Source organism: Podarcis muralis, chromosome 5 (genome assembly GCF_964188315.1).
Source record: "Podarcis muralis chromosome 5, rPodMur119.hap1.1, whole genome shotgun sequence".
NCBI classification, from domain to species: Eukaryota; Metazoa; Chordata; class Lepidosauria; order Squamata; family Lacertidae; genus Podarcis; species Podarcis muralis.
This window is the reverse complement of record NC_135659.1, coordinates 22985862-23001078: the sequence shown is the minus strand read 5'-3', so window position 1 is coordinate 23001078 and position 15217 is coordinate 22985862. Positions and strand designations below refer to the sequence as shown.

Sequence of the window (15217 nt, the reverse complement as noted above, 5' to 3'; positions counted from 1 at the left end):
TCTCAGAAGATTCTATATTCTAAGAAACTAAAATTATATCGAGATTTACCTATAGAATAATGACATTTGCTTGTATAAAGACAAGTCCACAAAATTTCCTTGGTTGCATGGATGGCCAATTCATTTGTCTCATTTCTAGCTCAGTGCTACGGAAACTGCGCAGATAAAAGAAGTTTATGCCTTTCAACTGTTTGTTTTTATCTATTTTGTATCCGGAGTAGGGTGACAGAGCTCTACCATTACCTGTAGACATGCTATTCCAGCAACATCAGGAATTTCCAGTCACATGGGAAAAACCAACAACCTGGTTCTCTTCCACAAAGAGCAACACCTCTTTTGGTAACTGGGGGAACAGTTGTTCCCATTCCCCTAAGGCCATTTCAGAAACAGCTGTAGATGGTATTTGAAGTGGCTGATGGCAGCCTCCCTCTTCTCTTGAACAATAGTAAAATGAGGTCCTTACCTGCTACTGGCCTAGCAAGGATGCAGGTGGCACTGTGGTCTCTAAACCACTGAGCCTCTTGGGCTTGCTGATCGGAAGGTCAGCAGTTTGAATCTGCGGAACGGGGTGAGCTGCTGTTTCTGTGTCCCAGTTCCTGCCAACCTAGCAGTTTGAAAGCATACCAGTGCAAGGAAAGGTAAACGGCTTTTCCATGCACTCTGGCTTCTGGGATGGTGTTCTGTTGCACCAGAAGAAGCGATTTAGTCATGCTGGCCACATGACCCAAAAAGCTGTCTGTTAACAAACGCCGTCTCCCTCAGCATGAAGCGAGATGAGCACCACACCCCATAGTTGCCTTTGGCTGGACGTAACCATCCAAGGGTCAGTTACTCTTCTTCTTTTTACCTTACTGCCCTAGCACAGCAGGTTTTGTAAGGTGTCAGCTGCTAAGAACCATGGAGCTGGACTGTGATATTTTCGCTATCTCCAGTTCCTGATTTAAATATAACACCCACCCCCCACCTCCTGGATATCATAGTGGAACTATTCTTTTCTCCCCGCAATATATGGTTTTTTGCTGTAATTATGTAAATGTTATTTGTATGTCAACCAATTACAAAGGAAGTTTAATTGTTTTTCCCTCAGCCTACATCCAAGCACAGCTTGATTATTTCAAGACATGTTCTTTGAATCCAAAGGACACAATCCAGCCATAAAATACTTTTAGGTCCCATTCATTTCAGTGGGAGACTTGCCTGGAATATAAGCAAGGAACACAGTGGGAATTAATTCTGAATGAACATGGGAATTACTTCTGAATAAACATGCATAGGATTTCTCTGTAAATCTAACTGGCTGAAATCAATAGAACTTGTTTCATGCTTCGCATTGGCTAGATTGTGCCCAAACTGTTTATTTTGGTGATGCAGTTACAATGGTAGCATCACTTCCATTTTTAAAGAAGAATTCACATTGTTCATGCCTTATAGTAACAGAGGTTGTATAGTGGTGGTTGTCACTTGTAATGACTGCTATGCTATTTTAGATATTCCAAGCACTATGGAAATTTTTAGTACCTACTCTTTGAAAACAACAACTTTTAACTACCTCTCAATTTAAAATTATGCAACATATTGTTGTTGGTTTGCTGAGTGGTGGAAATTATTTGCAATATGGGCTTAGAGTTTGGCCAATGGGTTTGGCCTGTATGGGTTTAGTGTGAATCATGCCAGAATGACAGGAAATTGCGCTATTGTAACAAAAGCCAGATCCCATGGATATTGGAGAAATGAGCATGAAAGTATATTGTGCATTTAATTTGAGGTTAAAATAGGGCAGGTGTATTCTTTTCTGGACAATGTATCTCTTTAAGAGCTTGGACAATAACCCAAGCTCCACAGGTATGCTTAACGTTACAGTGAGGAAAGAAACAACACCTGTTCACTTACATTTTGCTTTGGGACTCTAAAAGGGACATATTACCTGTTTTAGCTAGAAACCTTAGGGCTGAGAGACCTGTGCTGTCAATTCACAGTATTCCTTTATTTCTCCATCATATGTTACCTGAATGTCAAAAGAGCCCCTTTCCTTTGGCTTTGCTAGGTCCTACCTATACTGCTCTGGTTTGATAGTTAAAGTGTCCGGTGTCTGGGTTCTAAAGTGCCTGTCATTTTTGCTTAAGAGAAGGCTGGCGTTGATAGGTAAAAAATGCATGGTATGGCCAACCTGATGTGCAGACAACTCTACTTTATGTTGGTGAGGTTTCCCATGAAAGATCCTCTTGTGGTGAGAGAAACCAATACTGCCAACCTGAAGTGAAAGCGAATGTGCGTCAGAAGGGCTTTATTCTTGTTCAGCATGTCCAAAATACTCTTAGTCATGTGCTTGAAAAGTCAGAGTCACTAATAAAGAGGCAGAGTAGGCGACAGGAGGCAACATTATAATTTGCTGAGCAGCTTTGCCATTTCAAAGATCAGGCCATTAATTAGCAATTGACTTCGTACTTAACAATCCAGTGTTTTCCTCCTAAATGACTCTCTTAAATTCACAAAGGGAAAGAGGTCTGTCATGGAAAACTCCTCCGCCTTTATTACATGCATTAATTCCGTGTCCGGTTGAGGATAGTCATCAGACAGGACTCAATAGCTAACAGGGGCTCACTGTATTAAAAAAATGAAATAATTCAAGACAACAGCTGCTCAAAGCATAGCTGGAAGGACAGCTCTTCTTTATAAAGCTTCAATTAAGAAATTGAATAATTGATGAAAAACTTTTTTCTTCTTCCAGGAAGTTCCAAGCTAATGTGGTTGGGAAAAGTTGCCTTGGGTTCTGTTCCATTCTGGTTTTTTTCCCTTCACTGTTACAAGTTTCCCATCTTGATTACAATCAGTATCCAGAAGTTCTCTCCAAGATGGTCAGGGTCATTCAGTCAGGTGAATCAGCTGCTAACCCAGTGATGAGCACGTTACTTGATATGCCTGTCACCACTGGTAAAATGCCTCATAGGAACCTAGGAAGCTGCCATTAACCAATTCAGACCATTAGTCCAATGAGTTCAGTCTTGTCTTCGCTGACTAGCTGCAGTGCCTCAACTTCAGACAGGGTTCTCTCCCCACCTGGATTGAACCTGGGATCTTCTGCACACAAAGCTATCACTGAGCTTTTGCTCTTCCCCATAAGCACTTAATAAGAGAGTTCCGACTCTCTTGCATTGTCTGTATAGCCATTTCATGTGATAAGCTGACTGTGCAAATGTAGCATTCTTGCCTAATATAGTATGATAAGAGCATGGCTTCATCTAGCTATTTAAATGTAGACTGGTAATTCTAACTAACACTTAATTTGAAATAAAATATGGGAGTTATTGCAGAGCTGTCAGAATTCTATACTAAAACAAGAAAGAGGAAAATGTTGCAGCTAGTAACTAGCAAGCATAAGATTTTGGTCCAACGCAGCAGAGACATAAATATGAAGGCATTGGGCTACATTTTTCTATCAGCAGGAGGTGATACCTGTCATTTGAATGCCTTGTCCCAGTGACAGATTTCTATCTTGCATTTTCCTTGACTTCTCCATAGCTAAAGAGTTAGTTCACATGTTGAATTTTTACTTTCATGCACCCGGAACCTGGTCTATTGAAGGAAATAAGTCTCCATGATACTCCAGGGCACAAGGTTTACCAAAACAGGCAGTTGCATGTACATCAAGCATCCACTTCCTTCTTTAGCTGTCAAACATCTTCAATCAGTATCCCCTCAGTTCCATTCATCCCGATTCATGATGGGCATTTTGAGGGGAACAGTCAGTGAACATGTGATGGGAGGCACCACACATTAAGGTGGAAATAAAAGTCATTCACATTCCAAGTGGCAACGCCACTTATACCACACATGTTTGTTTTATTTATTTAAGGATTTCTATCTCATCCTTCTAAGAATTCTCCAGGGCAGATATACAACGTATATAAACAAAATAGAAACAATAAAAAACTAAAGACAATTAAAAATTCATATAAGCATAGCATAAAATCAGATTCTCCAGGGATGAATATGGTTTTAAAGGCCTGGGGAAATGAAAATGATTTCATCTATTGCCAGAAAGATAGCAGAGTCAGTGCCCAACAAATCTCCACAAGGAGAACATTCCATAACTGGTGCATCACCACCAAAAAGACCCTTCTCACCTCAGATGGTGGAATACCTAAGGGAAAGTCTCTGAAAACTACCTTAATGTATGTGCAGGCTGAAGTAGAGTCAGGTGAGCTTCAGGTACCCGAGACTTAAGTCATGCACAGCTCAATTCACTAATCCTTTGAACTGAACTAGAAATTGATTGGGAGCCAGTGCAGCTATGTAAGCACTGATGAGGTATGAACCCAACGCCCATTCTCATCATCTTAGTAACTGTATTTTGAACTAACTAAAGACAATCAAAGGCCGCCTCTTATAAAATGCCACAAAGCAATCTAACCAAGAGGTTACAAGAGAATGGATTACTAGGACTAGGCCATGTCTTGTCAGAAGGGGTCATAGCTGAAACATGTCAGCTGCGGCAGAGGGCACTCCAACCTGTGGAGGCCACATGGGCCACCAGAGGCAAAGGTGGACTAATAAGCACAGCAAAGCTGCAAATGTGGTCCATCAGGGGGAGGGCAAGCCTATCCACCCAAAAAAGTGCATTTAGCCTTCAACATGTATCATGAGAAATTCCCAATAATGCATTCAGCTTCTGGCAAAATCACCAGGGTTTTTGTATTTATTTATTTTTTTAAAGGAGGCTATGATTGCACATTGTGCAAAAGCCATCCCACAAAACCCATGAAAGGTTTACAGCTGCAAATGCTTCTGCTCCATTAGACCTACAGATTATAATACTACTCTCAGTGCTATGTAATGGATGTCTAATCATTCTAACCTGCCTGAAGAGATACCACCTTCATACAGTCAGACATCTGTGGTTGTCCATGTGCGCTACTGTAACGTTAATTAACATGTTGTGCTGCTGTTCATTCATAATCTATTCATGCTTCATTTATTTTTTAAAAAAGAGCATGTGAATTGCTATAACTGCTGCAGAATACCCTTTTGTGTACATTTTTGTTCTTCCTTGCAAGACTGTGAATGCTTCGGCCACTCCAACCGGTGCAGTTACATCGATCTGCTCAGTGCATTCATTTGTGTGAGCTGTAAACACAACACTAGAGGGCAGCACTGTGAGTTGTGCAGGCTGGGCTACTACAGAAATGCTGCGGCAAAACTGGACGATGAAAATGTATGCATAGGTCAGTTTCATTCTAATTCTGGCGTTTCGTTCTCTGCCTTTTTTCAGCTGTTCAGACCTCTTTAGTACAAAAGCGAGACATTTCCAGCGTTTCTCTTCGTTGTACCAGCTGAGCCAGAGTGAGCTTTTTCAATGGAGAATCTGCACACCTTACATGCATTTGTTCTAAGCCTTAAGCGTCTAGTTTGAATAAGGACTACACAGGGTTGTGATGGCCATCCTCAATATTTTAGACATTTTCCCCCTTCAAAAAAAACCACACCTTGATATTGCCAATTGCTCTAGGTCTAGACCCCTAAGAAATCACCAGTTCCCAACAATGCATCCAAAACCCGCCATTACAGCCATTGAAACACCAGCATGAGATTCCATTGGAGAATCTATATAATTGGATCAAAAATTACAGGACTCACAGATCACAGCACCCACCCATATGTAGCCCAGTACATATAATAGAGTGCAGGTCTTCAGGACCCATAGGTGGGCATAAGACCATGCTAAGTGGGTCATACCAAAGCAAGACTCCTCAACCAAGCCTGGAGACTGCAGCTACCCCCCCCCCCTTATGTAAGAGCGTTTCCTCCCCACATTGACCCTCCCAGCCTTACTGCCATTTCCTCCCCACTCCCTACTGGGAACATGCTGCCTGGCTATCCATCCCATTTTCCATGGCCCCAGAATGGGTTGTGGCAGGATGCCCAGAAGCCATGGGATACCTCTCCATAGAAAAGAGGGGCTGGTATTGTTTCTGTTGATGGCACTGGTGGGGCACTCGCTCAGGGCAGGAATGAATCCAGGCATCCCCAATTCTAGAGAGCAAACCTTCAAATGTGAGGGTTTGCTCACTAGTAAGGACTGCTGCTCCATTGGACACTTGACTTGGAGTAGAAGGGTTGAACAGGAACAGCAGGGGATCCCACTTGAGCTTAATGGGCAACCATGCCTAAGATATTCAATTTTGGGGGTGCCCTCTATTTTGGGTCCAGTCCCCTTGAGATTTTTATAGTTCCCCATCACCTTTGATTATGAGCATGGATAGATTTCTCTTGCTGCAGCTAGATTTCCAGAGGAGGGTTCCTTGGCGAGTAAAAGCTACCTGGGTTCAGCTACGATAGGACTTTCCTTTTTCCTTTTTACTCTCAGTTTAAAGTTAGTGCATAGGTGTTGTACTGCTGTCACATAGGATTGTGACTTTACAGCCTGATTTGGATTGCTATGTGTTTACTGGAGAGCAGGTCTCACAGGATTATTGAAGAGTTTCAGTCAAATCATTTGTTCATTCAGGAGTAAGATTGCAATGCCGATCCCGCTGACCTGGGAATATGCCCCATTGAATTCAGCAGGGCTTCCTTCTGAGTAGACATGGCTAGGGATTCACTGCAATGCTTGCTTTATACACTGACTAGGCAGCCAGGCATCTTGCACACTCAGGCCTCTTATGCACCTGCCCCCTGCCTGCCAATAGTACTTAGAAGTAAGGTCAATTTAGTTAAATGGGACTTACTCCCTATTCAGTGGCTGAGGACAGCAGCAAACAATTGCTGTGTAGATTAGGTTGTGAGGTTACTGAAGCATTTTGATTTATTCTGTGTACATTTGATTTCAGTCACATTGATACAAGGAGAGGACAGATAGGGAGGTGGTTCTGAGAGGGGGGGGGGATTCATCTACTGAAGCTGACAAAAAAAGTAAAGAAGGAAAGGGAGCGGAGACTCAGCTCTCCAGATTAATTCATTAATCTTAAATTAATATGCAGATCTAATGCATGTCTACTCAGAAGTAAGGTCCATTTATTTTAATGGGACTTATTCTCAAATAAGCATGCAACTTTAGTATGTCAGGGTTGATTTGGAATGCAAATTAGCTTTATTTAGTTGGTTTTTAAAAAAGAATTATAAGATGGCAACACTTTGCAAATTAAGAGGGGGGAAATGGTTGTTGTTTTGAAATGACAACTCTTATGTTGATTCAGTGAGGGAGAATCTGGGGAGTTCCTTCAAATCATCATCCAACACAGGGGCAACAAAGAACACCTGATATCTGTATTAGGTTCTGAGGGTGCTGAACCTCCCTGAGAAATCCTGCTCATTTTTATTTCAGGCAAGTTGACGTTAGGAAGGGGACAAAGGGCACAGAGAAATGAATTAAAGGTGGCAGAGAAGGTGACACAAGCTGGAAGAAAGTGAGGAAAGAAAAAGCCAAAAACAAGAGGGGGGGAGAAATGTAATAGTGAGCAGGTAAAATGAAGTAAAAGGAAGAAAGTTTGAGAAGGTGAAGAGAATGTAGAAGATGGCATGTGCAGAGAGAAAGAGGAAACAGACAGATTGTGAAAGGTGGTGACAACAGATAAAGTACTGAGAAAATGCAAGGAGGAGGCAAAGAGGAGATGGAAGAAGAGAGGAGAGGAAAACAGAAGCAATGCAGGTGATGGAGGACAAAAAGTGCCAGAAGGTAGGGAGAGAAAAAGGCAGCAACAAGGGATAGAGAAATAAAGGAGGTGACTCATTTCATTGGAAGTGATAGAAATACTTTTTTGGTAACAAAACACAAGCATGAATGACTGTGCTGGCTTGTCCTCTTGCTCAATATTGACCACAGCCCCTGCCCCTGAATTAAAAAATTACCCGGAAATCAAAGACCAGGATACAACTATTAAAAGGGTTCAAAAGTTTGACCAACAATATAGGAAATATTGGTTCACTTTTATTGAAAAAAAGAATAGCATGCTGATACCCCCAGGGTTTGATATGTGGTGAGATACTAGCACTATTAAATATAAATCAAATGTGAAAGTGGATCCCATGTTCCTAAAGTGTGTCTTCAGTTTGGACTGGTTGAAGACCCCTGTAATAGAGCAGTCACAGAATATGGAACTGATTTAATTCCAGTAAATTCCATTGTATGAATGCTCAAACCTACAGAATCTGAAAACTTTATTAGCATCTATGTATTCAAGAGCAATGTTGGTACTCCTTGTTTCTGTTCCCTTATTGATACGTGTAAACATACACAGGAATGTTAAAAAGCAAAGTAAGATTGACCACAGGAAAATATCAGGCGTAAAGACCAGCTGCACAAAAGAATGAAAAGAATGATTTTAAAATATGCCACAATATGTGCTCCTGTAAATCACAAAAAGGTGGAAATTGGCAGCTATTTTCCATTGTAGAGTAGATTCCCCCGGAACAAGTTTGTTCACACAGCCCAATGCATACTAGATTCCATAGGTTGCAATGCTTTAGACAAAACCTCAATCATAGATCAAGATTACTGAAAACTGAGCTTTGCCCAAATACAAATGTAGAGAATTTCACAAAATAGGGCCACTCCAGGTGTGATGAACTTTCAACACACACCATCCACATGCAGGAAACTCACCTGCAGTTAACACACTCCTAGCTTTTTTACCACAACTCAGCAGGGTACCAACTGTGCATAGAACACGAAAAAGAAAAATCTGTATTTAGGATCTGTAATAATGTACACATAGAGTTCATGCAATTTCCTGCACAGAAGAGTTGTCCATGTAGGAAATAAATCCTAAACCAGCCCTTTAGACCAGAATATAGTTCATAAATTGGACTGACCAAACCAAATTCAGCCTACCAGTTCTGTATTGTAGGCTGCCAGGGGATTGATAGCCCTATTTTTTTTTATTTTTGCAGCACAGCATTATTATAATTGTTGCTGTTGATACTGTTTTTTACTTTATTATCCCACATTTTTGTCCATAGTAGGCTGCCATGCATTGTTGGGTTACAAATTCTGCAAGACTGCCATAAGGTCATGAAGTTAAATGTGTTTTCCTAATCAGCTATCAACTCCAGCTCCTTGCCAATGCACGATTCTGTGCACATAAACTATAGATGGTACTTGTTTGCCAATTCCTTCCTTCAAATAGAACATCATTAGTCAAGTACAATATACTGCATAGTCTCAAAAAAAATATGTTACACTACAGCAACAACCATTTCCTTCAGACATTGTTGAGGGAGCATCATTGTCAATTTCCCAGATCAACATTTATCATAAATATAGCCTCACTCTATGGTCATTAGCTACCAAATTGTCTTAAAACCATGATCTGCTGAGGAGGTTCTATGTTTTTTAATTGCACATCTGAGACCCCTGTATTGTATTACTTAAACAAACAAACAAACTTTTGTGCTTGGATTAGAATCTCCTCTATCCACCACAATGCCTTCTATCATTTATACAGAGAGATTTTTTTTTTTAGCAATTTAAAGTATATTTTGTGCAATAGAAATACAACAGATCCACGTTAATCTAAATTTTAAAAATAATCAGGATAGGGTGAGGTGTCAATCGCAACTTATTTTGCTCTCATGCACAATGTTTCAAATACCTTATTTCATAAATGAATACAGCATCCAGAAACATGCATGGACATACAATATAATGCTCACATCCCTTTTAAAGTCATTTGGTGCTAAGTGAAATGAAAAGATTGATTCCTTTGAACTTAATTATGCTGCACTAATACTAACTACGTGTGTATGACAAGTAACAAGACAGCCGCTCATACTGCCCTGCTCAATACAATTAACACATCCGACAAGCGCAGGTCTTTTAAACAGAGCATCATCTGCTAATTAGCGCTTGATAGAGACAAGGAATTATCTTTCTGATATCAGAGGTATGTGCCTGGCTTCAGAGATCTGTGAGGAAGGTACCTCATAGTTTCCTCCTTTTGAACTGGAAACGGACAGGAGAAAAGGGCACCAGTACCCCAGCTAGTGGAGTCTGAGGGGGCTCATTTAGAGCAGCTCTCTGAAGCAGGAGGACAACCAATTGCCTATGTAAGAGTTTCGGATCAAGGCCAGCAGGGAACCTAACTATCTGTAAAGCTAAAGAACTGGCTGGACTTTGAAAAAGCCAGCTTGGAAGGAAAGAGAGATAGACACTTGAGTGCACCAGTGGCAGGACCCTCGTCTTCCAGACAGTGGTTCACTGAGAAGTGCCAGGACTCAACTCTATCTGGAAATCATAGCTTGGCCCCCCCCCCCTTTCTTGAACATATGGAGATGTTGGCCCAGCTCCCACAAAAATCAGCACCCTTCGATGATGGAGAAACTTTCTCCTTACTGTCTTCAGCAACCTAAGCAACAGAAGCAATTTTTTTTAGGTTCCAGTGGTACCTGGGTTTTTGCATTCTGATTAGTCCCGTTGAGTGATTGTATTTAACTGTTTCTCATTGGCTTCTGCACTTACAGTCGTGTACAGAAGATCCATGATCCTGATCCTATCTATGTGCATGTTTGCATTCATGGGGAAAGCATTAGTATGAAACAGGTTGCAACAGATTTATAGCCACAGCATTGTCATCGTCCCCCGATTGTGCTCACACTTTCCTCTTGCCATATCACATGACTTGCTGCAGCGGTGTGTAGGTTAATGTTCGGGGGGTACCTCCTGGCTGCAAAGGGGTAACCCCAGAACAGTAATTGATATGGAGATGCAGTGGGCAGCCTCAGCACAGATAATTTGGTTTGCATTTCTCCGCAAAGCCAGAACAGCAAAATGTGCAAGCAGCATTTGAAGATGCATAGGAGCAATTAGTTGTGTGATTGATTTCTTCTGCTGCACAGGAAGGTATCTTGTGTCACACTAAGAGGCCTCATTTGACAGTTCAGGAATGATCAGCCATGCTGCATATGTGGGCAGCATATCCAGTCCTTAATACTTCCTTGGCACATAACTCATTTTGCACGAGTGAAATCTGCCTGGGGCTGGATCTAGACATGTCAAAGAAGCGTTTCAGTTAAATGCGTTGTAAACTTTGAGAAATCGGGTTGGCAAAAAAAGGAACTCCACATCGCCATCTGGTGTCACAGTGTTAGACTACAACACATAAAGAATGCTCTTTCTTTGCCAATGTAGCTGAATCCAAGGTGAAATACTAACACCATTAAAGTCAATGCCAAACTTTTGTTGACTTTGGCAATGGCAGAATTTCTCCCTCCATTTGTTAAACGAGGTAAAGGCCAATCAGCTCTTATTTCCATGTAAACATCTGACTTAAAATCCCTTTATCCACCTCTGACAACCTTGGTTCTGAAGCCATTTAAAAGTAAGTTCTGAATATCAATTTCATTCGGAATTGTCCCTTTTTTCTCCTGTGACATACCACATGGTTGGATGCCTTTGCCAAGGGCAAAATTCTCAGTAACTTTGTTAATGTATTGCAGATAACCAACTGACAGGATTATCATTATTTCAATTGGCACATTTTTCCAAACCACCACCAATAGCACTAGCCTACGTTCCTTTGGAAATGCCATTTGTAATTTGTAAGGATTGAAATCCTGAGCAATAGATGCAATATTTGCTACTCAAAACATTTTCCCCTTAAGCTTCTCCTCCCCCACCCCCCATTTCTATTTGCCATGTTAAAATATTCTCAGTTTCCCCCTCCTGTTTTGTCATTTCTGATCTCACGGTTTCATAATGAAATCCCAGGGAACAAATCTAAATGGAATGATTAAAAGAAAAAATAGAGCTGTTCACCCAGCATGGTCTCTAAATTCAAAAAGAAATACTCGCACTCTTTGCATTTGATAGCAGATATCAGGGGTGTTGGGAAAGTTATTATTAACTTGAAATCTCAATTCTATCTACACAAGTGTATCTGCAATCAAAATCAGATCCTCAAGGAACTACCAGAAGTGCAAACAACAAGATAAACAAGGCAAGGATATATAGGGAAGATGCAAATCACATAGCATTCCAGACATTGACAACCTGATTTTTATATATATGAAAAATAATGATTTGCGATAGAATCATACAATTGGAAGATACCTAGTTGGTCATCTAATCAGAGGCAGCAACCAGCCTCTGCTTAAACACCCCCAGCATGTATACACTGAAGCCCCAGGCCAAATCTGACTCCCCAGTTGCCAACCAGGAAAGAAAAAAAACACATGAACAGAGTGTGACTGCACTGCATGTATAGACTTGCTAGCAGCCTACTTGGGGGAGTCTCAGTGGTACTCTGGCCTGCCATTATTACAGCAGCACCCCCACCCTTCCTGCAACAAAGCACTCCAGAGATTTAGAACCAATAGGGGTGCAAGATGAAAACATACATTTCCTAGAAATAAAATATGAAAACGAAATAGGTTCAATAAAACTGATCCAGTGGTTTTTATAAGAGACACCTTATCACAAAAATTCATATGGTCAAAGTTTGTGCATTTCACATCTGTATGTTTTTACATTCAATGCGGTAACAAAAATGACAGGCTTGGGTTTAAGTTATTATTGGCCAAGGCTCTGGGACACTCTCATTCATCTGCTGCCCATTGAGTTCTCTCAAGTAGGATATTGTGGCATAACTTAAAAGGTGTACTAACATTGCAGGAGAAAAAAAATACAGCCTGTAAACTCCAATCACTAAAATGCCATGAATAAATTAAGCTGATGCCCATAAACATAAAGGAAGACTGCCTTGGAAATTAGTAAAGTGCATTTATGTTGCCATTTAGAAAATATTCAGCATCAAGTGTGGAGTCTTACCTATTTTAATAATTTAAAGCCAGCTTTAACTTGATGGTCTATTGATGTTTCCTGAAATAGCAAGCTGTCTTAACGTTCATTAAAATGATATAAAAATGCGAAGAACAAGTTGTAAGCGCTGTCACCGTTAGTTACTTCTGAGGACTTCATTCTTCGCTTTATTTCTGCTAATGTTCTGCTCATACCACCATGGAAATGTACCATTAAGGGTGGTATCCCAACTAAACAGTTCCACTAATGCAAGTACTTTTGGAATCTAAGAAGCCAGACAGTTAGTCCAGCTTGCTTACTGCCTGGTAGTGGCTCTCTGCCATTTTCAAGGCAGAAGGTCTCTCCTATCTCTACCTAGGGATGCCAGGGATTGAATTTAGGACCCTCTGCATGCAAAGGACATGCTGAGACCCTTCTGGAGGGCTGGAGAAGACCTCAGAAAGCCTCAGGATAAATGGAGGGAGCAAAGTATCATTGCACAGCAAAAGTCAATTACACTAGTAGAACTGCTTAACTGAATAACCACCCTAAATGTATAGCAGTAGTCTTCAGTAGTTCAAGCAGGGACCCACCTTTAATCAAAAACTGCAACACAGGACCCACTTTCAATCTTTTTATCATATATTTCTCACTTCTCCTTTGTCATTTTCTTTTTTTAAAGTAAACAACAAAAAAAGAATTTTGTGGTGTGTTGTAATAGAGTCATTGCTGGGATCCACCTTAGATTGGGGATATGACTCAGTTATGGATCCTTTTGCATTAGTTGAACACTGATACTCTCAGTGCTTCCCAAACTTGGATCGCCAGCTATTTTTGGACTACAACTCCCATCATCCCTAGCTAACAGGATCAGTGGTCAGGGATGATGGGAATTGTTGTCCAAAAAACAGCTGAAGACCCAAGTTTGGGAAACCCCGTTCTAAACCAATGAGCAAGTGGACTTTCCAGCAGTCTGCCGTTATAAAACCATCTTCCTTTATGGTTAAACTTGGCCGCTGTTACCCCTAACAGTAATAAATGACTTTTAATCTTGTACCCCTGTACCAAGTTCATATGTGTTGTCTTGTTTCTGCAGAATGTAACTGTAGCCGTTTTGGCTCAGTCCATGATCGCTGTAATGAAAGAGGAATTTGTGAGTGTAAGCAGGGAGCAACAGGGCCTAAGTGTGATAAGTGTCTGCGGGGATATAACTGGCACAACCAGGGTTGTCAATGTAAGTAACTGCCCTACATCTGCCCTCCTCCTCCTCCCCCCCTTCCCCCCACCCTTTGCTGCCTGCGCTTCTCTGTGCCAATGTGTGAAGTCCCTCAGCACTTTTTTTTTTAAAAAAAGAAGAGAAACCTTTCTGCAAGGTCTCAAAACTCCTTCAGCCTGAAGTTTAATGAAAGCACTCAAAAGGTAGCAAATTGGCTGTGCAATTTCTTTCGTTTCAACATTCTGCGTATGTGTAGTGCCCTCTCCCTTTCCTTCTGCTAATGCCTGGAGAAACCTTTAACTAAGATAGCACATATATGCACCTTGTCAGCTACAATCAACTAAAGTATGATGAGCTGTATCACCAGTGTCTGGGTTCTAAAGGCATATTGAAAACAGAAAGGTGAGAAGAACTGTGCATGTACGTTTATTTCATTGCATTGCCCTTTCCTAGACCCTAGAAATTTTAATTAATATATTGAGCTGTGACTTTCTGTAACAGGCTTAGGGAACCTCCAGGTGTTGCTGGTCTTCCACTGCCAACAGCCCCAGCCAGCATGGCCAATGGTCTGGAATGATGGGAATTGTAGTCCACCAACATCTGGAAGGGCACAGTTTCCCTCTCCATGCTCTACAAAACCCTAACTGTGGATGTTCTGGTTTACTATCTATTATCTAACCATTCAAAACCCAATACTAAGAAATGTGACAAAGTTCGTTTGAACTGTAGGAGACAAATCTATGTAGCAAATCTTTTTCTGGATTGCTCCAATAATACAGTGCTACTTGTTCATTTTTCCAATAGAGCAGGAGTGGGAAATGTGTGGTTTCCCCCCTGTTGAGGGTTTGCAGTCCCTTGGGAGAGGGGGTAATCTACTTGGGGGGTGGTTGTCACATGCAAACACTGAACAGAATGGAAGCCATTGGAAGGCATTGACAAAGGTCACACACCATATTTAATGTGGCACAAGTCATGGTAATTTGTTAAGGGTGCTGAGAGGCATTAGGATGGGGACACCTCACAGAGCCACAATTCCCAGCACCCTCAATGAACTACAGTTCCCAGGATCCTTTGGGGGGAACCATGACTGTTAAAAGTGGTAAAATTGTGCTTTCAATGTATATGGATGAACCAAAGCCTGGGAGGAGCCCAAGCCTAATATTGGCAGGGACAGAGCTTTCACTTTTCTCCAGATTCCGCCTGAAATTAGGCCAAGGACCATATGAAATTGTGTCCCAAGGTTGCCCACACAGAGAAGCTCCTAAGGAAAG

The 15217-nt window shown here is 41.3% G+C and overlaps 1 protein-coding gene across 8 annotated transcripts in view; it reads left to right on the top strand.

Moving 5' to 3' along the window:
- NTNG1 (netrin G1) overlaps positions 1-15217 on the top strand; it is a 206281-nt gene that overhangs the window by 167140 nt on the left and 23924 nt on the right. For 2 of the 8 annotated variants that reach the window (XM_028732631.2, XM_028732632.2), the window contains exons 6-7: positions 5055-5222; positions 13827-13964. The exons of 3 other annotated variants lie outside the window; for them this stretch is intronic. In XM_028732631.2, the coding sequence (XP_028588464.1) occupies positions 5055-5222; positions 13827-13964 (306 nt within the window). The remainder of the gene's footprint in view (positions 1-5054; positions 5223-13826; positions 13965-15217) is intronic. 3 more of the 8 variants (XM_028732634.2, XM_028732636.2, XM_028732635.2) reach the window with 2 other exon arrangements.